Source organism: Aythya ferina (assembly GCF_964211825.1).
Source record: "Aythya ferina genome assembly, chromosome: 32".
Lineage (NCBI taxonomy): Eukaryota > Metazoa > Chordata > Aves > Anseriformes > Anatidae > Aythya > Aythya ferina.
This window is the reverse complement of record NC_140329.1, coordinates 1,530,417-1,553,778: the sequence shown is the minus strand read 5'-3', so window position 1 is coordinate 1,553,778 and position 23,362 is coordinate 1,530,417. Positions and strand designations below refer to the sequence as shown.

General features: G+C 49.7%; 3 protein-coding genes across 3 annotated transcripts in view; 1 reads left to right on the top strand and 2 right to left on the bottom strand.

Annotated features, from left to right (window-relative positions):
* Positions 1 to 23,362, bottom strand: part of LOC311425637 (olfactory receptor 14A16-like) — a gene marked incomplete at both ends in the record, with an annotated part of 210,404 nt that overhangs the window by 7,026 nt on the left and 180,016 nt on the right. The gene's annotated exons all lie outside the window — the stretch shown is intronic.
* Positions 6,584 to 16,058, top strand: LOC311425617 (olfactory receptor 14A16-like; the record flags this gene model as incomplete). Its single annotated transcript, XM_084501558.1, has 2 exons — positions 6,584 to 7,480; positions 16,041 to 16,058. 2 exons carry the CDS (start codon positions 6,584 to 6,586, stop codon positions 16,056 to 16,058), a joined length of 915 nt encoding a protein of 304 aa, XP_084357684.1.
* On the bottom strand, positions 18,732 to 19,667 carry LOC311425616 (olfactory receptor 14C36-like; the record flags this gene model as incomplete). Its single annotated transcript, XM_084501557.1, has 1 exon — positions 18,732 to 19,667. The coding sequence occupies one exon, from the start codon at positions 19,665 to 19,667 to the stop codon at positions 18,732 to 18,734; it is 936 nt and encodes a 311-aa protein (XP_084357683.1).

The window sequence follows — 23,362 nt, the reverse complement described above, 5'->3', positions numbered from 1 at the left end:
GCGACCAGCCAACCAATTCTTGATCCACCTAACATTCCATCCTTCAAATCCATACCTCTCCAATTTAGAGAGACAAATGTGGTGAGGGACCATATCAAAGGCTTTGCTTAAGTCCAGGTAGATGATATTCATAGCCTTTCCTTTGTCCACTGATGCCATCACTCCATCATAGAAGACCACCAGATTGGTGAGGCAAGATCTGCCTTTGGTGAAGCCATGCTGGCTGTCTCAAATCACCTCTTTATATCATGCATGCCTTAAGATGTGTTCCAGGAGGGACTACTCCATGATCATCTCAGGCACAGAGGTGAGGATCACCAGCCTGTAGTTCCCCGGCTCTTCTGTTCTCCCTTTCTTAAAAATGGGAGTCATGTTTCCCTTTATCCAGTCACTGGGGGCTTCACCCAACAGCCATGATTTTTCAAATTATGATGGAGAGTGGCTCAGCAACCACATCAGCCATCTCTCTCAGCACCCTGGGATGTATACCCTCTGGCCCCATGGACTTGTACACATCCAGTTTCATTAGGCAGTCCTGGACTTGTTTCGCTGTCACAGTGGGACAGAATCCGCTCCTCTCACCCTCTCCTCAAGGTTCAGGGTCCTGACAGACACAGGAAACTTGACCACGAGAGAACCCTGCTTACACTCCCTGTACATTTTCCTATTTTTCCCTCAGTTTAAGCAGCAGGTTCTTGCTCAGCCATGCCAGTCGCCCACCTCCTCTGCTCAAAGTGTCCTTCACTCTGCTCACCATGTTTGTCTTAGTTCATGGATGAACTGGATTAGATCTGCTTGAGTCTTCTGAGGCTCAGTCCAAGGCCTATTGCCTGCTGCACCTACAGCAGAGTAACTATTACTATCCCTTACTGTGCAGATTGACCTGATGAGTCTGGTCATATTAATCCCTTTTAATTCCCCTAGATAGAAGGGGACATATTCCCAGACTGGGGCAAGCTGCTGAGCTTTGCAACAGCCACTCAAAGTCACCTGCTCTTGAGTCTTTCCACCTGAGTTTATCACACGTGACCCAACACAAGTATCTTCAGGTTTCAATGGCCATTTCAAGTGCAGTGAACTCCAGCAATCCACTGCCAAGTCTTCCAGGATGCGTGGTGCCAGCACACAGGAATCTCTTGATAACCTATGGTCTTATCCAGGCCATAGTTTCGAGTTCCCAGACTGCAGTGGCTGCCTTTCAATGATTGTGACTTATGTTAGACTCATAGAAGCACAAAACCATAGAGCCATGTAGATTGGAAAAGACCTCTCAAATCATCAAGTCTGTTAACCGCATGATGGCAGTCAGGATAATCTGCATCATATCCTTCCATGGCACCAAAGTCAGACTGACAGGCCTGTAGTTCCCTGGGTCCTCCTTCTGGCCTTTCCTGTAGATGGGCATCACATTTGCTAGGGGAGAGTTGACTGGGACCTCCCCTGACTGCCAGGACTGCTGATAAATGTTGCAAAGTTACTTGGTAAGTACTTCTGCCATCTCTTTCAATACGCTTGGGTGGATCCCATCTGGCCCCATTGTGTATGTGTAAGTGGAGTAGCAAGTCGCTAAACATCTCCTCTTGGATTAGGAGGGCTTCATTCTGCTCCTCACCCCTGTCTACTAGCTCCGGGGGCTGGACACCCAGAGAACAACTGGACTTCCTACTAAAGACAGAGGCAAAGAAGGCATTAAGCACCTCTCCCTTTTCATCATCTCTTCTCAACTGTGTTTCCCCCCACATACAATTAAGGATGGAGATTCTCCTTAGTCCTCCTTTTGTTGCTAAGGCATTTATAAAATCATTTTTCAATCTCCTTTATGGCAGTAGCCAGACTGAGTTCCAGTTGGGCTTTGGCTCATCTAATTTTCTCCCTGCACAACCTAACAACATCTATGTAGTTAATCCTCCTGAGTGTCCTGCTCCTCCATCCAAAGGTTATAAAATCTCTTTTTCTTACTGAGCGTCAGCCAAAGCTCTCTGTTCAGCCAGGCCGATCTCCTCTGCTGGCTCATCTTTCAGCACACGGGGATGACCTTTTCCTGTGCCTTTAGGATTTCATTCTTGAAGTGTGTCCAGCCTTCCTGGATTCCTTTGCCCTTCTGGACTGCCTCCCGAGGGACTCTGCCAATCAGTCTCCTTAACAAGCCAAATTCAACCCTCCAGAAATACAGGGAGGCAATACTGCTAACCCTGCTCCTTACCTCTCCACGACTCAAAAGCTCTATTAATTTGTGATTGCTATGCCCAAGATTTGCCTTCCAACCTTCACATCCCTCCCAAGTCCTTCTCTGTTCACAAGCAAAAAGTCCAGCAGGGCACCTTCCCTTCCCTGGTTGCCTCACTGACCAGCTGCATCAGGAAGTTATTTTCCACCCACTCCAGAGACCTCCTAGACTGTTTCCTCTCCGCTGTGTTGTCTTTCCAGGAGACATCTGGGAAGCTGAAGTCCCCCACCAGACTGTATTTTCAGTAACCCAGTCAGTGTCAGCCAGTGTGTGAGTGGCTCTAGGACAAGGATTCACTCCAGATATTCCAGGCTTTCATTCAATAACCTGCCATGCTCTAGGACAGAAGTCACTGAGCACAAGCTAAAATATCAAAGCTCTTTTGTGTTTGTATAGAGCATTCCCATACTCCAAATTCACCTCTAGAAGAGTCCAAAACACTCCAGGTACTCACAATTGACATAAGCTATAGCAGAATTATTGCAGCCTGTTGCAAGGAGTCCTGGAAGTGCTTTTCCCTGATGACCAGCTCTGGTGAAGGCCTTGGGTTGCTTGGCTTGGAATGAATGCCAGTGGATACTGGAAAGCAAGAGAACCAAGACTTTGCACAAGTCTGATCCCCAAGGCTGCATGCCACTCACAGAGGTTGCCCAGGTGACATGTGGCCACGACAGCTTCTGCTGAGAGGCAAAACCCCTCTCTCAATGGAAGAGACAAGCAAGAAAGCCTTCATCCCATTTGGCTGATCTCACAGTTATACACAGGCACAAAGCTGCCAGGCTGTCACCATGACTATAGCAGTGTGCCACTCTGTCAAGCAAGAAGCAGCATTTTAGGAGAACTCAGACCTATTACTTATGCTGCAGGTAAGTGGCCACTTTTCTGACCTTGTCAGGATTCTCATGCATTTGACATCACAAAGAAAAGGTGTTGTCTCCTTCCTAGTGAGGAATAACCCCAAGCACCTGTACAGGCTGAGTAGAGGGGGAGGATCACCTCCCTTGGCCTGCTGGCAACACCCTTCCGAATGCACCCAGGATTCTGTTGGCCTTCTTGGCCACAACGGCACACTGCTGACTCGTGCACAGCCTGATGTCCCCCAGGACTTCCAGGTCCTTCTCTGCAGAGCTGCTCTCCAGCAGGTCATTCCCAGCCTGTACTGGTGCTGCGGGTTATTCCTCCCTAGGAAGGAGACAGGACCCTGCACTTGCCCTTGTTGAACTTCATGGGGTTTCTCTCAGCTTATCTTTCTAGCCTGTCAAGGTTCCTCTGAATGACAGCACAGCCCTCTGGGGTATCAGCAACTCCTTCCTGCTTTGTGTCATCAGCAAAGTTCTTGAAGGTGCATTCAGTTACATCACCCACTTCACTAAAGAATAAGTTGTACAACAGGGAGGAACTTTGGAATGTCCCATAGCCCTGCACACAGGTAGGGCAATTCCTGCTCCAGGAATCAATCAGCACATTTTAGAGAGGGCCAGCCAGTGTTTGCTTTGTCTGCTTACAAGTGTGTTTCCCAGGAGAGACCCTTCTGCCTTCCAGGAGCTGTGAGCCCTGGAGCCCCAGGGCCATGTGCAGGGAGCCTGGTGGGGGGCAGAGCAAGGGAGACCTTGGGCTGGGCCTCTGCTGCTGAGCTGGGCCGGGCTCTTCGGCCCATGGCGAGCTCATGGCAAGCGGGCAGCGCTGCAGAGAGACAGCTCTGCCCAGGAGCAGCTCCTCTGCACAGCGCAGCAGGGCTGAGGGCAGTGCCTGCAGCTGGCATTGGGAGGACAATGAAGGGAGAGTTGTTAAAGACTGTGTGGAGTGTTAGAAATCTGAGAGTATATGGAAAAGCAATGCTTGCAACCCTTAACACAGTAAGTATACGTGCATTGAAATGCACTGGAGTATCCTGGATGTGCCCTAGACCTGGATTTTTCCAGAGTAGATGAGGCTGTAGTCAGAGCATGTCTATTTCTTGTAGAGAAGGACATGCTCCAGCGCAGCGGTTCCCTGCCATACGGTTATTGTCCAGGCCCCAAGGGCTCCCCTGTCGTGGGCCAGCTGCACGCTGTGAAGCTGAGGGTGCAGGCAGGGGTGTCCAGGGCTGTGGTTCAGAGCAGGGTCCCTGCTGTGCCCCAGGGGCTGTGTGCCGGGGCAGGGCCTCTGCCACCTGCCAGGCTCAGCACTCAGCCTGCCCGGGGAGCTGCCCAGGGCACTGTGGGGAGAAGCTGCAGGTGGAAGGAGCCCCCCCGGCAGGGCAGGGTCCTGCTGCTTGCAGGATGCTGCTGCCTGGGGCAGCCTGCTCACAGATCCATTGTACATCAAGGGCATTTCCCAAACAATTTTTCTAAGCAAGCAAGGTTAAAATAGGGATTTTCTGCCCTATTTTCAGTTTCCTACTCTACTGGAAGGGAGAGGAAGCAGGAAGAAATCCAAGAGAAATATGAGCACATTGCTGAGACTCCTGAACTGGAACTTTGACAATTGGTATGTTTGTGAGCTGCTCCAAATGTACCTTCAGCCTCTCCTCTTCATATTGAAAGAAACAGCATCGACTTTGCTGACTCCATCTGGGCTTTCTGACAGGTCCTTTTCCACCTGCAAAGATGCACAAGCAGCTAAGCAGTCTCTTGCATATTGGCAGGTTTCTGAAGGGCAAAGTTTACTGTGCACAGATTTGGATGAGGCTGTGAGCAGAAACAGGAATAAGACAGGGAAACAGCTCCCAGAAAGAAAACCTTTAGGTATCAGGGATATGATCAGGGAATGAGAGGACGATTAATAAGAAGTCTCGTCCGAGGGAGAATTCATCAGAATACTCCATATTTTTTTCCATTCAGTGCAGACCTCTGAGCATGCCCCCTTGCCTCCTCTCCCACCCAGAAAAGCCTCTGCCCTCACAGCCATGAGTCCAAGGCATGGAGCAGGTATTCTGCAGCCAGAGCTCCAGCAGAGTAGAGGTGCATCTCTCCAGTCACTTGCCCATTTCCACCTGTGCTGCAACTGCAGAGGGGGTCAGCTGCCTGGGGGTTGTGGGCAATGCAGTCTGTGAGGCTGGGGAGAGAGTTGACTTTCCCTTCATGAAGGACCATCACCAGGTCATTTGGATATCTCCTTGGGTGTCCTTTCAATCTGTGAGCTGTCCTGCAGGCTGCAAATCTTTTCCATAGCATCTCTGTGTTATGTGAAACCCGGGGAAGAAGCAGAGAGATGCTACATGCAACTGTTGGGTTGGTGAAATGAATGATTGGTGTCCTTGACTAGAGGTGTGGTGCTGGTGGTTCAGGTACCTTGAGAAAGGCTGGGCGTTGACAGATTGGCCGTGGATTCATCTGGTCTCAGCAGCATTTGGCTTCTTTTCAGGGTAACATAAATGTGATTGCCCTCCATCTACAAAAGCTCAGGCAGTTGGGGACAAGTCCAGCCAGTTCCCTCGCTCTGCTCTGAGCCACAGGGAATCCCTTTGCCTCTCGGGTCTCACAGCCATTCACTGTGAGTGCATCAGAAATGCTCAGGATTTCTGACTTCTGAGAACACTGTTTGGGCATGAAGAGTGGGAAGAGAATGTGTATTAAACATTGTCCCTAAAACTCCTTTCTGCCAACTGCATTATGTAGCACCGGAATGCAAATGTTAACATGCTGACATGAAGATGATCAGCATACCTCTCCTTCGAAGAACGGCTGAGAGAGCTGGGGCTGAGCATGGTGACCTCACTGCAGCTTTTCCGTACTTAAAGGGGTCTTATAAAAAAGATGGAGAGCTACTTTTTGATCAATCAGATAATGACAGGTTCAGGGGAATGGCTTTAAACTAAAAGAGGGGAGATTCGGAGGGAATTTTTCACTCAGAGGGAGGCAAGGTACTGAAACATATTGCCCAGATAGGCTGTGAATGTCCTGTTCCTAGAGGTGTTCAGGACCAGGTTGGATGATGTCCTGGGCATCGTGATCTAGTGGGTAGCATCCCTGCCCATGGCAAGGTGTCTGGAACTAGATTATCTGTAAGGTCTCTTCCAACCCGAGCCATTCTGTGATACTATTCCTTTTTGTGTAAGAAGGGATTTCATATGACAAAATCTGAAAATAAAACCTTGCCCTCCTGCCATGTTCCTGTGCAATCTCTGCACTGGTCAGGTCTGATTCCCTTGCGAGACCAGAACCAGAGCCCCCTGTTCCTCATTTGAGACTGAACCTTAAAAATGAAGCTCATGTCATGGAGCTAAACCAAAGATTCCAGCAGAGAAGCAAAAAGCGTTTGAGTATGGCAGGGGAGGTCTAAAAGGAATGGCATAGGCTTCACTCAGAGAAACCTGTCCTAACATGTCGTTGTCTTTTACTACCTGTACAGATCTCCATACCCAACAGGCAGCACATGTCCAACAACAGCTCCATCACCGAGTTCCTCCTCCTGCCATTTGCAGATATGCGGGAGCTGCAGCTCCTGCACTTCGCGCTCTTCCTGGGCATCTACCTGGCTGCCCTCCTGGGCAACGGCCTCATCCTCACCGCCGTAGCCTGCGACCACCGCCTCCACACCCCCATGTACTTCTTCCTCCTCAACCTCGCCCTCCTCGACCTGGGCTGCATCTCCACCACTGTCCCCAAAGCCATGACCAATTCCCTCTGGGACACCAGGACCATTTCCTATGCAGGATGCGTTGCACAGGAATTTCTGTTTGTCTTTTTGATGTCATCGGACTGTTCCCTTCTTACCATCATGGCCTATGACCGCTACGTTGCCATCTGCAAGCCCCTGCACTACGGGACCCTCCTGGACAGGAGAGCTTGTGCCCAGATGGCAGCAGCTGCCTGGGGCAGTGGCTTTCTCAATGCTGTACTGTACACTGCCAATACATTTTCACTGCCCCTCTGCGGAGAAAATGCTGTGGACCAGTTCTTCTGTGAAATCCCCCAGATCCTCAAGCTCTCCTGCTCACATTCCTACCATAGGGATCTTGGACTTCTCACATTTAGTAGTCTTCTGTTCTTGGGTTGTTTTGTTTTCATTGTTCTCTCCTATGTTCAGATCTTCAGGACTGTGCAGAGGATGCCCTCTGAGCAGGGACGGCACAAAGCCTTTTCCACATGTGTCCCTCATTTGGTCGTGATCTCTTTGTTAATCAGCACTGGTGTGTTTGCCTACCTGAAGCCCCCTTCTATCTTTTCTCCAGCCCTGGACCTGGTGGTGGCAGTTCTTTACTCTGTGGTTCCCCCAGCACTGAACCCCCTCATCTACAGCATGAGGATGCAAACACTAAAGGATGCTATTGTGAGAGTGCTTTTATGGACATTTTTCAGGAATCATAAATGTCCCATATCTCTCCAAAGGTGACCCCCTGTATCCATTCAAACCTTGTGTTGCCTTCTTTTGCATTATTATATTTTGTCTTGTTTTCATATTTCATTATTTTTAACTGCTGGTGCTTCTGCTTTTCATCCCTCCCCACCCTCCCCCCAAATCCTTTCACTCCTACCACTGATACTGAGGAGTGAACATGCATTGTGTCAGATGAAGCCCGTCCAAGCCTGTTTAAAAGTGTGTATCAATGTGGACTTTCTTGTAGCAAAGTAATAGCTGTATATAAATTAAATGGGACTTTTTCACTTCCTGATGGCTGAGCTTGTTGTTTAAAGCTCAGTATTGGTGGCATCAACCAAAGGGAAAGTACAAAATCCCAGGTGGGAGCTGGTCTTGAAGATGTCTGGCTCCTTCCTCCTGTTGGGATCTGTGGCTTTGAGTGGGGCAGTGGTGCTGGGCCAGCCCAGAGACAGGCCTGTGGACAGGAGCCACAGCACTGCGGCAAGTTCCCACAAGGCCACCACCCCAAAACTACTGCCAGGCCCCAGCCAGGCCTGCCTCTCCCCTCAGTCACAGCAATGATCCCAGGGACCAAGAGACACCTGGGGCAGGATGTGAGGGTGCACCAGCCCCAGAGCTCCTGGCATCCCTGGGCAGCACCAGCCCCAGCGCTCCTGGGCACCATGGGCACGAGGACTCAGACCGATTTAAGGTACCACAGAAAAGTTCTCAGAAATACTGCCAGATATCACGTAACTACAGAACGTTTGAGTCTGTGCTCTGGGCTTTTGGGTATTGGTTGGAGTCTGCCACTTGTGCCATAAAGATTTGGCTGGCTCATAAACAGGAAGGATGTGTGAGGGAAGTCCTAGCACAGGACTGGCCATTGCTTGACAGCAAAGAGATAAAAGCAGGATGTATCCAACTTCTCTAACCTTGCTCTCTGCTCTGCTTAGCCATGAGATGTAAAGGTGAAATGTGCCAATATGTGCATGTCCTGGGAACATAATCTCCCTTCCAAGTGTTGGGAAGAAATATATTTTTGGAAAGAGTTGCATTTTTTTTTCTTTACATAAAGGGGGATGTCATCATCTTGCTGGTCCATGTACATGACCTATTTAAAAAAAAAAAAAAAAAAAAAAGGTGAGAATTTGTGGACAAGCATAAAAAGTTCTGAAACTGAAGTCTTCTTACAAATTTATTACATTAAATTAAGGAATTTTCCACATACATTCAATTTGGCCTACAATGTCCTTCAGGACTTGATTCAGTTGCCCACAGAGATGTTGCTGCTGCCTCAAGGATGTCCTGGAACAGCTGAAGCACTCATTTGGGACTATGAGATATGACACAGGACCTTCTGTCTTTAAAAAAACATGTTCAAAGTCCCTTAGAAGACATTCAGAATTAATATCAGTTAGAGGTTGCTGGTATTTTATCTGTAGGTAGACAACTAAAAAAAAACACACAGCAGAAAGAAGAGATTCTTAGATTCTTTCCTAGAAGGGTTATTATTAGTATTATTATTATTATTATTATTATTATTATTATTATTATTATTCACTTCACTGGAACAGGCTGCCCAGGGAAGTGGTGGAGTCACCATCCCTGGAGGTCTTTAAAAGACGTTTAGATGTAGAGCTTAGGGAAATGGTTTAGTGGGGACTGTTAGCGTTAGGTCAGAGGTTGGACTCGATGACCTTGAGGTCTCTTCCAACCTAGAAAATTCTGTGATTCTGTATTATTATTATTATTATTATTATTGAAGTCAGTTCCTTTAAGGAGATTCCTGGCATCTCCCTAATGAACCCCATAGGAATTGAAGACTTCAGGAGAATTATGCCCAAAGCCTTGGCTTGTGAGGGAGTTTTGCATGTTGATTTGCCCTCTGCTGCCAAGTTCCTGAACTGCAGATCCTGAGCAGGTCTGAAGAAGTAAAGGACAGAAGCAAGCCCCCAAATGTTTGAGGGTGTTGGCCAACCCCGATGAGGGTTATCCCAGAAGAGGCCACGAGAGAAATAACCAGACAAGGTGCCTATCCCTGGAGATGGTGGAGGAGGAAATCAGAGGCACTGGTTACAGGTGGAAAATCAAATGGAGAAGTTGCTCTGAAAGCCCTTGATGTGTTTCACCAAGGGGGATAGCCAAGGCCTGAGTACATCCCCTGGGAAGGGGGATCCTGCACTTCCTGGGCTGCTCGGGGCTCTGGCAAGGGCAGTGTGATGTGGAAGTGTGCAATTCCAAGTGTAGGACACTGGTAGGACACTTGCCAGGCTCTGTGGGGTTGAGGAGGTAACATGGCCTCGGGGCTGTAAGGGACCAGTGTCCTCTGATGGGCCTCAGTGGAAGAGGCTGCAGCTGTAGTCCTAAGGACATCAGTTCCACTGGGGGCTCCAGCCCCACAGTGGCCCTCTGCCATCCCCCTCCACAGCCTGTCCCAAATTTTCCTCTACCTGTGCTTGCATCCCTGCATACTATTACCACACACTCACTTTCCCAGCTCACTCTGACCCCATGATTGCCAAAGCTGTCCTAATTTCTCTCCATCCTTTCTGGCTTTATCTTGAAATAGAACCCTTTATTTTTCTGAGGATTTACCAATACCCGTTGTTTCCTCACAATACATCAGGCTTCTTCCAATGCCTGATCCTAATGGTCCTCTATCAGCCAATACATGTATGTCCCAGACCCACATTTGCTTGAATTGTTTTTGTATTGAATCTCTACATTGCAGGCCAGAACTCCACATCATGCTTCTGGAATGGAAAAGGCCACACTAGATCAGGTATGCCTGTGAATGAAGTGAATGTGGCCCATGGATAAGTGTACACCTCTGAAGGCACACCTGCAAGCATCCGTGGCCACTGGTAATTCCATGACACAGTAGGTAAAGCTCTGAAGGGACTGTGGCTCATGAATAAGGCTGTGTTGGAACAGATACACCTCTAAAGGACCGTGGCCGGTGGACAAGCCCAGGCTGGAGCAGGGGTGAGGGGAGGAGCTCATTGCAATGAGTCAGATTCTGCGGCCTGGTCTGTGCTGTGGTTTAACCCAGCAGGCAGATAAGCACCACGCAGCCATGTTCTGTAGGAGGTACCACTCGAACCAATAGCAGAGGAGCCTCACAAGGAGCAGTGCAAGTGCAGTAGTGACCTAACCTGAGCTGGCATTGGTGCCCTGTCACTCCATGTAATATATGTCTTCTCCTGTCCTGTGGGGCCACAGCAAGAGATAGAATCCAATTCATGGACTAAATGGACTCCTTGAACATTTTATGAAGATTTCAGAGAGGTGGCCCATAGACTAAGGGAATTATATCCGTGTTTTAATTGTGGGGTGCTGATTAATGAAGATGTATTGGAAAGTCTGGGACCTGTCATGATACAAATGGTACAGAACAAGGGCTGGATATTGTCCTGGTTACTTCTTGGGTGACTTTTTTGGCTCTTAACCCAGCTCAGATAGGTTGTTTTGTTCCTCCACAGAAGGACACAGAATGGATCAGTCAGAAGTCCACCTGCATGCCTTGCACAGATGAGGCTTCAGTGCATTCATTTTGTGCGTGTACTGAGGTAAACCTGAGTGAGCACAAATGCCCTCAGCCTGTGTCCATTCCTCATGCTGTGGGGCATCTCAGATGAGTGCAGAGCAGGGCAATGCACTGCAGGGCTGGGGTGCCTTCCAGAATCTGGGAGAGGCAGCAGGTGCCACAGGGACACCACAACCACTGCAATGCCCTGCCTTTGGGTGTGCAAGGGAAAAACTTGTGTGTTCTTGCCTGTCTCCTGCATCACCTTCCCTTTCCTTCCCAGACTATGTCAGCAAATGTGCCAGAGGGACCAGAGAGCTTTCTGGAGACTTGGAATGACATCAAACCTGTCTTCCAGAAGAGGAGAAAAGAGGGTGGAAAGAATTATGGTTGGTCAGCCTCATCTTAGTCCCTCAGAAGGTGATGGGGCAAGTTTTTCCACAGCCACCTCCAGGCACTTGAAGGACAAAAACAGGATTGCTGAACCCATAGGGGAGGGGAAAGAAAGGGACACTGTCTACCTGCACCTTGGCCTGTCACTTTGTCTCCCAGAGACTTCTCATAGCCTGATTGATGCTATGTGGACTTAACAAATGGATGAGGCTGTGGGTGGGAATTTGGCTGGACAATCAGGCCCAGGTGTCATCTGTGCTGCAAAGTTCTCCTGTCAGGCAGTTCCTAGCAGCATCCCTCAATGATCAGCACTTGGGCCAACACTGTTGAATGTCGTCATTAACTCTCGGAATTACAGGATGGAGCACGCTTTCAGATCCTTTCTGGGTGGTGCCAAGCACAGAGGAGCCCTTGACCAACCGCATCTAGTTTAGGCTCCCTTGAGCAGGAAATCTGAAGAGGATGCCATTCAGGGGTCTCTTCCAACATGAGTTATTTTGTGATTCAATGACTTTCTCTACTGGAGAGCTCTCTGAAATCCTGAAAGGTAGAGTAAGAAGAAAAGAGAGGCAAAGGGAGAGAAACATCGTGTATTACTATGAACACAGTAGATCCTGTGAAGATGGTTTCCATATTTGAAGCAATGGTATGGTAGAAAATTTATTGATAAAATCCATTAAAATTTTTCCTTTTAATTGGGTCAAGTCCTGGCCCACAACCAGGTTGCGATGTGGGTATATTATTTGGAGGTCTGTTGTGCCTCAGAAACTTCAAATCCATTAAAACCATCTGGTCACCTCTGACTCTGGAGCACACAGGCCAGTGGCAATAACATGGCTGGAGACAGGGCCTTTGAGGTGGCTTCTTCCTGAAGTAGCTGATTTGTCAGCCCTTGCCTCCTGGCTGACATCTGTGCTTTTCAACTTACACCTGCCAGCATCCCTGATAAGGCAGCAGAAGACACCTGCTTGGCACACTGATTGTGAGATGCCCTCTGTTTGAGAGCCTGACAGGCCCCATGCAGGAAGAGGCCTTGGGTGTGGGTTTTATATCTACCTGAGAAGCTAAAAGGCCAGCAGCAGTTATATGGCTTGGAAGATCCTGGTGAGGTTTCTTCTGTCTGGTCAGGCCATAGGTCTCCAGAAGGCTGATGGCTTCGGACACCTACTAAAAAAGGGGGCTGTGAATTATGGAGCTTTCTCTGGTGATTAGAAACAGCAGAAGAATGTCATAACTGCTACAAAGTGCTGTTTGGATGGTGAAGAGCGGGCATGAGGAGGAGGAAATGTCACTGAAAGGGTACTAGATGGAGGAGGAGGAAATGTCACTGAAAAGGTGCTAGAGGTCACGCAGAAGTCTGTGGTCAGCTCATGCCATTGTGTTTCAAAGATGTGCCAGTGAGGGTGGGCAGACAACAGTGAAAATACGGAAATGCCAGGGTGAGAGCAAAGTGGAGAAGCAAGGCGGGTGCCTACAGCCTGCAGGGAAAAGTGGAAAGTGATAGGACAGTGCAGGGCAGCAACCCAATGGGGAGGCCAGCAGGTGTCAGAGCGTTGTCCTTCACACAGCATTACACACCCCACATCCCACTGCCCCAGGAAGAGCCCTGAGCCATGGGTGGGGGACAGGACTTCCCTGCCCAGGGGCTGAGGGCCAGGGCTTGGCCTTTCTGCTTCACCAAACAAACCAAGGCCTTTACTCAGCATCAGAGTCTCCTGCCCAGTGCCTTTGCCTGCCTGCAATCATGGCCTCCAATTGTCTGTTCTAACAAGTCCATGGGGAGGCCTTGTCAGTAATGACCCTCACTGGGGCCTATTAATACTCCTAGACATTTCAAAGTTTCCTACTGACTTGAACTTCTCCTGCAGTTGCATCATTCTCTTCTTACTACCTGAGGTTTATGGACTCAGCACCAAATGCACCATGGGGCTCATTACAATTCAGCCATTTTCATCCGGTCTTCCAGACTTGTACAGTTAATTAGTGAGGTTTCAAGAATGCAGTTTAAAGAGGAAGTTTTCAATGACCACTTTACAAAACAACATTTTCGTATGTAATCTTATTTAATTTAGCAGCATTCACCAGTTGACATGGATCCAAAGTGTCTCCTAAGGAGGTCTGGATGGATAGGAAACGCATTCCCTTGAAGTCCTAGACTGTATGGACGACCTCGCTGCTCAGCTCTCCATCCCCACCACTTCTCTCATCAGCCACCGTGACTTGCATCACTTTTAATTACACCAGACTTCTCCACTGAAGTCTGCAGGTGGATGTTACAGCTTCTTTGCACCAGCTGCTGCCTCCTTACCAGAGAAAAGTAGATGCAAACAGTTTTTTCTTGTTATTTATGTGTGTGTCTTTGTTATCAATACTTAACAAAAAATACAGCAAAGAAACACATGTTAAAAAAAAAAAAAAGAAAAAAAAAAAGTAAAAAATAAGTCCACAGCAATGAGCCATATCCAAGGTGAACCATGCACAGAGGATAAGTGTACAAAAAAACATCTGACTCAAATAGATGGGAAATGGTAAATGAGAAATACAGCTACAGAGTTGTCTACATGGATGATGAGAGAGACTACCAAAAGACAGGCAAGTTGAATTCCTCTTAAGTCACAAGAAGCAACTCGATGTATGAGAAGTATCTGAATGACCAAAGACCAAGTGGAGGGAAACTCTGCAGAACAATGGAAACTGCACATGTCCAGATAGTCTGCTGGAAAGGTGACTTCTGATATGGTCTCTTTAATCAGGCCAGCTGGAAATACCTGAAAGTCCTGCCTGACCAGAGTCATCTCCTTCTATGACCAGTGACCTGCCTGGGGGATGAGGGAAAACCTGTTGATGTAGTCCGCCTAGCCTTCAGCAAGGCCTTTGACACAGTCTCCCACAGTATTCTCCTGGAGAAGCTGGCAGCCCTTGGCTTGGACAGGTACACTCTGTGCTGGGTTAAAAGCTGGCTGGGCAGATAGGCCCAGAGAGTAGTGGTGAATGAAGTGAAATCCAGCTGACGAGCAGTCACCAGTGGTGTTCCCCAAGGTTGGTGTTGGGACCCATCATCTTTAATATCTTTATTGATGATTTGGGTGTGGGAATTGAGTGCACCCTCAGTAAGTTTGCAGGTAACACCAAGTTGGGGGGAAGTGTCAAACTGCTGGAGTGTAGGAAGGCCCTGCAGGGGGACCTGGACAGGTTGGATTGATGGGCAGAAGCCAGTGGGATGAGATTCACCATGGCTAATTGCCAGGTCCTGCCCTTTGCTCACAATAACCCCAATGCAAGGCTACAGGCTTGGGGCAGAGTGGCTCAAAAGCTGAGCAGAGGAAAGGGATCTGGGGGTGTGGTCAAAACTTGCCTGAACATGAGGTGGCAGCATGCCAAGGTGGCCAAGAAGGTCAACAGTATCCTGGCTTGTATCAGGAGTAGCGTAACCAGCAGGACCAGGGAGGTGATCATCCCCCTGTACTCTGCTCTGGTGAGGCCGTACCTCGTGTACTCTGTTTAGTTTTGGGCCCCTCACTTCCAGAAGGACATCCAGGTGCTGGAGCGTGTCCAGAGAAGGGCTACAAACCTGGTGGAGGGCCTGGAAAATGAGTGCTATGAGGAGCAGCTGAGGGAACTGGGGTTGTTTAGTCTGGTGAAGAGGAGGCTCAGAGGAGACCTTGTTGCTCTCTACAGCTACCTGAAAGAAAGTGGTGGGGAGCTGAGTGGTGGCCTCTTCTCACAGGAAACTAGTGATAGGACTAGAGGGAAGGGCCTCAAATTTTACTGGGGGTTGGGTTAGGTTAGAAATTAGGAGACATTTCTTCTCAGAAAGAGTAGTCAGGCATTGGGACAGGTTGTCCAGGGAAGTGGTGGAATCACTATCCCTGGGGGTGTTTAAGGAAAAGTTGGACATGGTGCTTAGGAACACGGTTTAGTGGGTGACATTGGCAGTAGGGCAACGGTTGGACTACCTGATCTTGGAGGCATTTTCCAACGTTGACTTATGATTCTATGATTCTATGATGGGGAAGATGAAATGCAGTGCTCAAGAGACAGAGTTCTGGCAATGCGACTACAGAGGAAGATCAGTATATTTTCTCCTGCTGTAATAATCATCATATGATCATTTTGATTTCATGGGACACCTCAGATATTGTATTAGAAGTGTTCAATCATTTCAGCTGATTGAAGTGAAATTTTTGAAATTCTTAAAATAACTGTAGGCAATCTTCAGGCTTACACCAATAAAATGACAATTTTCTGTTGTGCATGGAGCCCTGATGTGACAAAACCCTCGCTGCCCAACCCTCGCTGATGGGCAAAGGAGCAGGGGCACCTTGCAGAGGAGTTGTGGTTGAGGAGCCAGGGCGAGCATCCCTTGTCCTGTGCTGAGGGCCAGCAGCGTGAAGGGTTCCTGGAGAGTGACCATTACTTCCACCCTTACTGCCATGGTCTCAGGGCTCCTGCAGCTCTCCTCGAAAGGTAAGGTTGTCAGGAGCTCCTTCTCAAGGGGTGACACAGAGGCTGTCAGCTGTCCAAAGGTGCAAGTCGTGGGCTGTGGGGGAGGCTGGACAGGGCTTGTGGCTGCTGTGGGAGCTTGTGACTCATGGGTCCTCATGCTAGGGCTACCCTGAGCCGTAGGGCTTGTCTGGGCATGGCTCAATGTGTCCTTATGATGGGGAACAAATCAGGGCCAGGTTTCCTTGGGACCTGGTGCCTCTTTGGGATCTGGATCTTGGTGGAAAGTTGTCTAGTGTCTCAGAGACTGGTGTGGCCTGCAGCTCCCACAGGCCTCTCAGGAGTGTGCCAGAAACCCTTCCCTTTGTACTGCTCTCCTTCAGGGGAACTCTGTTCCTTGGGTGACGAGACACTGGAGAGCAGCCTTTCAGAGAGGGATCTGGGGGTTTTGGTTGATAGCAAGCTGAATATGAGCCAGTAGTGTGCCCTGGCAGCCAGGAGGGCCAACCGTATCCTGGGATGCATCAAGCACGGCATTGCTAGTCAGTTGATTGTCCCGCTCTACCTTGCACGGTTGGGGTCTCACCTTGAGTGTGCAGTTCTGGGCACCACAGTACAGAAAGGATATGAAACTATTGGAGAGTGAAAGACTACAAAGATGGTGAAGGACCTAGAGGGGATGATGTATGAGGAGCAGCTGAGGTCACTTGGCCTGTTCAGCCTGGAAAAGGGGAGGCTTAGGTGAGACCTCGTCATGGTCTACAGCTCCCTCACGAGGGGGAGTGGAGTGGCAGGCACCCTTCTATTCTCTTTAGTGACCAGTGATAGGACCAGAGGGAATGGTGTCAAGCTGTGACAGGTGAGGTTCAGGCTGGATATCAGGAAGAGGTTCTTCACTGAGAGGTAGTTACACACTGGAACAGGCTCCCCAGATACAGAGTCACGGCACCAAGCCTGTCAGAAGCAATTGGACTGTGCACTTAGTCACATGGTCTAAAATTTTGGGCAGACCTGTGTGGTGCCAGGAGCTGGACTCTATGATCCGGCTGAGGGAGCTGGGATTGTTCAGCCTGGAGAAAAGGAGGCTCAGGGGTGACCTTATCGCTCTCTACAGGTACCTTAAAGGAGGCCCAAACTCCCTCCCCAAACTCCCTAGAAGCAACTGCGTATATGAGAAGTATCTGAATGACCAAAGAGCAAGAGCAAGTGGAGGGGAACTCTGCAGAAGAGTGGAAAACGCATGTCCACACGCTCTGCTGGAAAGGTGATTTCCAGCATGGGTTGTTTCGTAAGGCCAGATGGAAATACCTCAAAGATGAGGAGATGAAGTGCAATGTGTAAGAGAAATTCTGGCAATCCAAGTACAGGGGATAATATATATACATATATATATATATACATATATACATATTTTTATTATCTGCCTTTCTTGATGGGAATATTCACATCTTTCTGTCTGTATAGTGAAATATATTTGTATAGCTACAGCTGTAACTACAGCTATATGTGCAAGTAAAGGTAAATTTATATACAGAGTTAGATGTGTACACACAGGTAACTGGGAGAGAGATGGGTGAGTGGCTGGGATTCTAGGATTTTACATCACCTGAACTATCAGGAAACCAACCCAGAAGTGCTGGGAGCTGGGGAGAGGGGAGAGGTGGAGGAAGGTCCCAGTTACATGGCTGGGAGGTGGGTTGTGATGCCATTCCTACTGCAGTGACCTGACTACCTGGTGGCAGGCAGGCAGACATGGCGATGTCATCGAGTGCATCACAAACCCCATGGGACACAGGGGGCAGCTCTGGCAGGGGACAGCTCTGTCCACCATGTCTGGGCTGCTGCTGCTGAGGTCACCTCCTCACAACAGTGTGATGGGCCTGGAGCAGGCAGGCCTCAGGAGGCCATCAGGAGCAGCAGCTGTGGAAGCTGCAGGCAGATGCCTGGGCCCTGGCGAGGGCTGCCCTGCAGTGATGCCAGCTGGACATGGGGTGGGAGCCTATGGGACAAGGCATGAGAAAGTGCTGGATATGACAGAGCACAGTGTGAGAAGGGAGAGAGTACAGGCAGGGCTCTGAGGGACAGCAGCCTCTCATGCCCTTGGTGGGCAGAGATGTGAGCAATGGCCAAACGGCTATTCCAGACTTGCCCAGCTTCCCCCCAATTCTCCCACTTCCCTATCCCCTGGCCACCTCCCTGCCCTCTGCCCAGCCCAGCCCAGCAGCCCAGGCTGGGGTGACCCCAAGACAGTGCCCACCACAGGTTGCTGCAGGGCTCTGGACACTGCCACCACAGCCCCAGCCCCTCTGAAGGGCACAGCAGCTCCTGGGGGCACAGAGGGCTCAGTGCCACAGAGGGGAACATCTGAGGCAGAAGCATACAGAGGTCAGTGTCCCCTGCTGTGTCCCCTGCTCTCTTCAGCAGCAGATCCTCAGAGGACTGCAGCCCCTCCGTGCCATCCCTGGGGTTTCTCAGACAGCTCCTGCTGCACCAGGGCCAGGGCAGCCTGCCCCGAGCTGCTGCAGCCAGAAAGGGTTTGCTGGTCCCATTACTTCCTGATCAGCTGAGAGTGGGTTTCAGACAAAGAAGTTGTGGCTTCATTTATTTTGTTTAAATACACAGACAGTCTGGCTCCTCATTTATGCAAAGCCTCAGGGTCACAAAAGATATGTTGGTACAAGGGGATGAAGAACAGCATTTCTTTGTGGAAAACAATATCACAAGGGGAAATGAAAAACAAAACAAATTAAATCCATCCAGAAGTTAAGACAGCTTGCCCTATCATTACATAAACTGTAATTTATCTGAAGAAGCAAAGAAGCAGTTTATAGCTGCAAAAAGGTCCAGCCAGTTTCATCAGTACATCCTTAAATATCTCCATGACATCACTTTCCTAATGGCATTCATGAGCTCCTGGTTCCTCATGCTGTAGATGAGGGGGTTCACTGCTGGGGGCATCACCGAGTACAGGACAGTCATCACCAGGTTCAGGGATGGTGAGGAGATGGAGGGGGGCTTCAGGTAGGCAAACATGCCTGTGCTGAGAAACAGGGAGACCACAGCCAGGTGAGGGAGGCGTGTGGAAAAGGCTTTGTGCCGGCCCTGCTCAGAGGGCATTCTCAGCACAGCCGTGAAGATCTGCACATAGGAGAAAAGAATGAAAACAAAACACCCCAAAAACAGAAAACCACTAAATGTGAGAAGCTCAATTTCCCTGAGGTAGGAGTCTGAGCAGGAGAGCTTGAGGATGGAGGGGATTTCACAGAAGAACTGGTCCACAGCATTGCCTTGGCAGAGGGGCAGTGAAAATGTATTGGCAGTGTGCAGCAGAGCATAGAGAACCCCACTGCCCCAGGCAGCTGCTGTCATCTGGGCACAAGCTCTGCTGTCCAGGAGGCTCCCGTAGTGCAGGGGCTTGCAGATGGCAACATAGCGGTCATAGGACATGACAGTGAGAAGAGAATACTCTGCTGAAAAGAAAAAGAAGAAGAAAAAGACCTGTGCAACACATCCTGCATAGGAAATGGCCCTAGTGTCCCAGAGGGAATTGGCCATGGCTTTGGGGAGAGTGGTGGAGATGCAGCACAGGTCAATCACGGAAAGGTTGAGGAGGAAGAAGTACATGGGGGTGTGGAGGCGGTGGTCGCAGGCTACAGCGGTGAGGATGAGGCCGTTGCCCAGGAGGGCAGCCAGGTAGATGCCCAGGAAGAGTGCGAAGTGCAGGAGCTGCAGCTCCCTCGTGTCTGCGAATGGCAGGAGGAGGAAGTCGGTGATGGAGCTGCTGTTGGTCATCTGATGCCTCTTGGACTCAGGGTCTATCCAAAGACCAATGGACATGAACTTGGTACCTATGAAAGGTCTTAAGATGTTCTGAAATCCATAGTTTAGTTCACATGCAATACACCTGTAAGACAGAGGGGTCTGTTTATCATCCTCCAGCAAAATTGTGAGAAACAAAGTTGTGTTTTTGCAATAGAGAATTACTTTTCTGTATTCCAAGGTAGTTGTGTAGTCATAATAAGGAGGAATGCTAAGTAGAGAAGTGGATAGTAGAAGGCCTCAGTGTTCCAACATACGGTAGAGGCTTGAGAAAAAACAGGATGAGCAGTGAGAGAACAGTAAAATAAAGATCACAAGTTCTCAAAACATAAGAAAGGAGAAATTAAAGTGTTGAAAAATAGAAAAATTGTACATATATGGTATAGAGGAGCGTCAAGTAGCTCGTGGACCTGTAGTACTCAGCCAATGAGGTAACAGGGGAGATGATCAGGCATCAAGTAATAGGGAATAAAAGGTTAGGATTTGTTTACTAAAATATGCTCCTAATTGACAGAATGCCCGCCATTGCAATTCAGAATAAAATAGCTTCACAGAAGATCCTGTCTGAAGAAAGTTATTTGAGATGTTTCACAGAGAATAACCCAGGGACACCACTGGCTGTCCTTAAAACAGAGTGACCTGAACAAAGCCAGCTCATTTCCCAGCCCTACGCACCGCAGTGTCCAGAGCCAGTTTGGCTAGAACAGATGGTCACTTTGCGCCCAGGGATGCACCTCCACAGCAGGACTCAGTATTCTGGTGTTTGAGATTTTGGCTTTACTCCCACTGCCAAGAGAGTATGGGGGGAATACTAAGGGCAGGATGGATGGGAGGGGAAACACAGAGAAATGCCCCAGTGTTCCAGCTTTTGGAGGCAAGAATGGGAGTGAGAGATGGGCACCTGGGGGTTCTCTTCCTCTGAGGGTCCTGCTGCTAAGGGACAACACAGTCAGAGACCCAATGATTTGGGGGCAGAGACTCTGCTGGATTTGAGCAGAGACCACGCAGTTGCTCTGGGTAAGTCATCTGCATAATGTGGATGTAAGGAAGGTGCCAAAATCTCCCCTACCACGAAGTTCCTGGGAGCAGCTACCTCTCACTCCCTGCCCATGTCTCTACTGCCTGCAGCTGTCCCTGCCTGCAGCTGGGTCTCTGTCCCCACGCCTCCTGCCTGCAGCTCACAGCCCCCATCCCACCTGCTGGGTGCTCAGCTCTGCCCTGCAGACACCTCCTGGCAGGAGGGCTCTGCCCAGGGGCAGCTCCCTGGGGGCACGTCCTAGAGCCCAGGTCACACAGACCCTGCTGACACTGCACGGGTGGTGGTGGAGTTTTCTATGGGCTGAGCCACAGGAAAGGGATTTCTTGTAGTCCTTGTAGTGCACCTTGTGGAGTCTTAGTACTGTTAGACTTCTCTTTGAAATAACAGCATTGATTTCTATTCCCACTAAGACAAACAAACAAACAAAAGAATGCAGAAACTCAGTAGAAATGCTGAACCTGAAGCAGCTAATTCCTACCTTAACTTTCCTCTTGCAAAGTCCCCTTGGATACACCCTGGTTGTGCTGTGGATCCATGAGCAGGCTGCCCCAGGCAACAGCCCCCTACAGCAGCAGGACCCTGCCCTGACAGGGGGGCTCTTTCCACCCGCAGCTTCTCCCCGCAGCGCCCTGGGCAGCTCCCCAGGCAGGCTGAGTGCTGAGCCTGGCAGGTGGCAGAGGCCCTCCCTGGCACACAGCCCCTGGGGCACAGCAGGGACCCTGCTCTGCACCACAGCCCTGGACACCCCTGCCTGCACCCCCAGCTTCTCCTGCCTCCAGGAACTGCGGCTGCATTGCCCTCCAGCCAGAGACTTACCGGCTGCAGGGCTGGGAAGTCTTCTCCCGCAGGGAGCTCTGGGCATGCTGCCACTTCTGCCTGCCTTTAAGCACTGTGTCTCTGCAGGCAGTGCCCCCAGCCCTGCTGCGCTGTGCACAGGAGCTGCTCCTGGGCAGAGCTGTCTCTCTGCAGCGCTGCCCGCTTGCCAGGAGCTCGCCATGGGCCCAAGAGCCCGGCCCAGCTCAGCAGCAGAGGCCCAGCCCAAGGCCTCCCTTGCTCTGCCCCCCACCAGGCTCCCTGCACATGGGGCTGGGGCCGCAGGGGAACCTGCTGGGAAACAGCCTGAAGGGATTCCTGGGCTTCCCTCCCTCACTTGGGTGCATACACTTCTCACATTTCTTCACAACCAGGTTCATTTCCCCTACCAGAAAATTAATTAGCTGTAACAATAACTTCTTTATGTCCCACTATTAGTTTGGACATGAGTTCATGGTGCGGGACATTTCTTCCTCCTTGTGGCCAGTTCCAACCTTCCAAGACGCACTTTGTGTTTTTGTTGTTGTTGTCATTCTTTTTTTTCTTTCCTGCTCTTCCCTACTACCAAAGAAAGCAACATCAGGGTGGAAACCCCTCCTGAAGTAGGTATCCCAAAATATCAGCATATTTGCCGCCTGTCAACCAAGCAGACATAAGTCACTTCACCAACATCTTCCAAGCCATGGGTCTGCTGCTGGCTTGCAACTTCTTGTGTAGACACAACCAAGCCTTGTGCCTCCTGTTGTCCAGTAATGAACTGAAACAGAAGGAACAGGACAACCCGTATCCTGGCCTCTTTTCTGTCTGGGTCCTCCTGGGTATGTAGGCAGAAGGGATCCCACAGTCAGCATGCCAACCAGGTGCCTTCAGCTGGCCTAGCAGGGCCACTGCCAGATGTCAGATGAAGAGTACAGATCCCAGGGAGAAGTCAAGGGTGAACTGTCAGCTACTTCAGGCAGAAGTGACCTCACAGTCCCTTTCCGTGACATGTTCCTGCTGCTGCCCTATCAACTGCAGGGACAGAAGTGACCTCACAGTCACTGCCACAGTCACATTTCTCCTGCTGGGGCAGGAGATCCTGAGGCAGAGCTGAGCTCATCAGAGCATTCCCACCCATCTCCTCCTTGTGAGCTGATCAGATCCATGGCCCCTCACATTCATCTTTGAATGCCATGTGACTGCACAGCAACATCATGGTTCATGCCCTGTCACAAGGAGCAAGGCACCTAAAGCTAAGGGTTGGGAGAGGCGTTGAAGGTGAGGAGGTAAATACACAGAAAGAGGGGCCTAGGATGTTAGCTATTCATGTATGGGAATAGGGCTTACCTTTCTGGGTTAGAGATTAAGCAAAGGTTTAGTGGGAGGGTTTGGTGTTCTGCTTGGGGTGTCAGTTCTGTGGTTATGTTATGTTATAAAGCTCTTTGCTTTAGGGTTTTGTTTAGGGTGTTTCTTCCAAGAACTCTAGGGTTAAGTAGAGCATTTTAATGCTAGTGTTAGGGGCAGGGATCAGCGTGAGCAAGACAGTAAGGATAAGGGGCTATGGGCTGAGTTTTGGCTTCAAGGGATGCTTTGGGGTCAGGCATAGGAGTAGTGGATTCCTGTGTGGAGTAGCGTTTAGGTTTAGGGATAAAGATTACAGGTGAAAATAGGGCAAGGGCTTCACATGACTGTTTTAAGACTGTTTTATGTTAGGATCTACATTACCTGAACCCTCTTACCTTTTCAAAATCGTTAAGTTCTGCTGGCCAAGCTCCTCTTCCCTCCCATAAATCTCACATCTCTCCTGTCCAGCCTTCTCCTGACCTCCCCATATCGG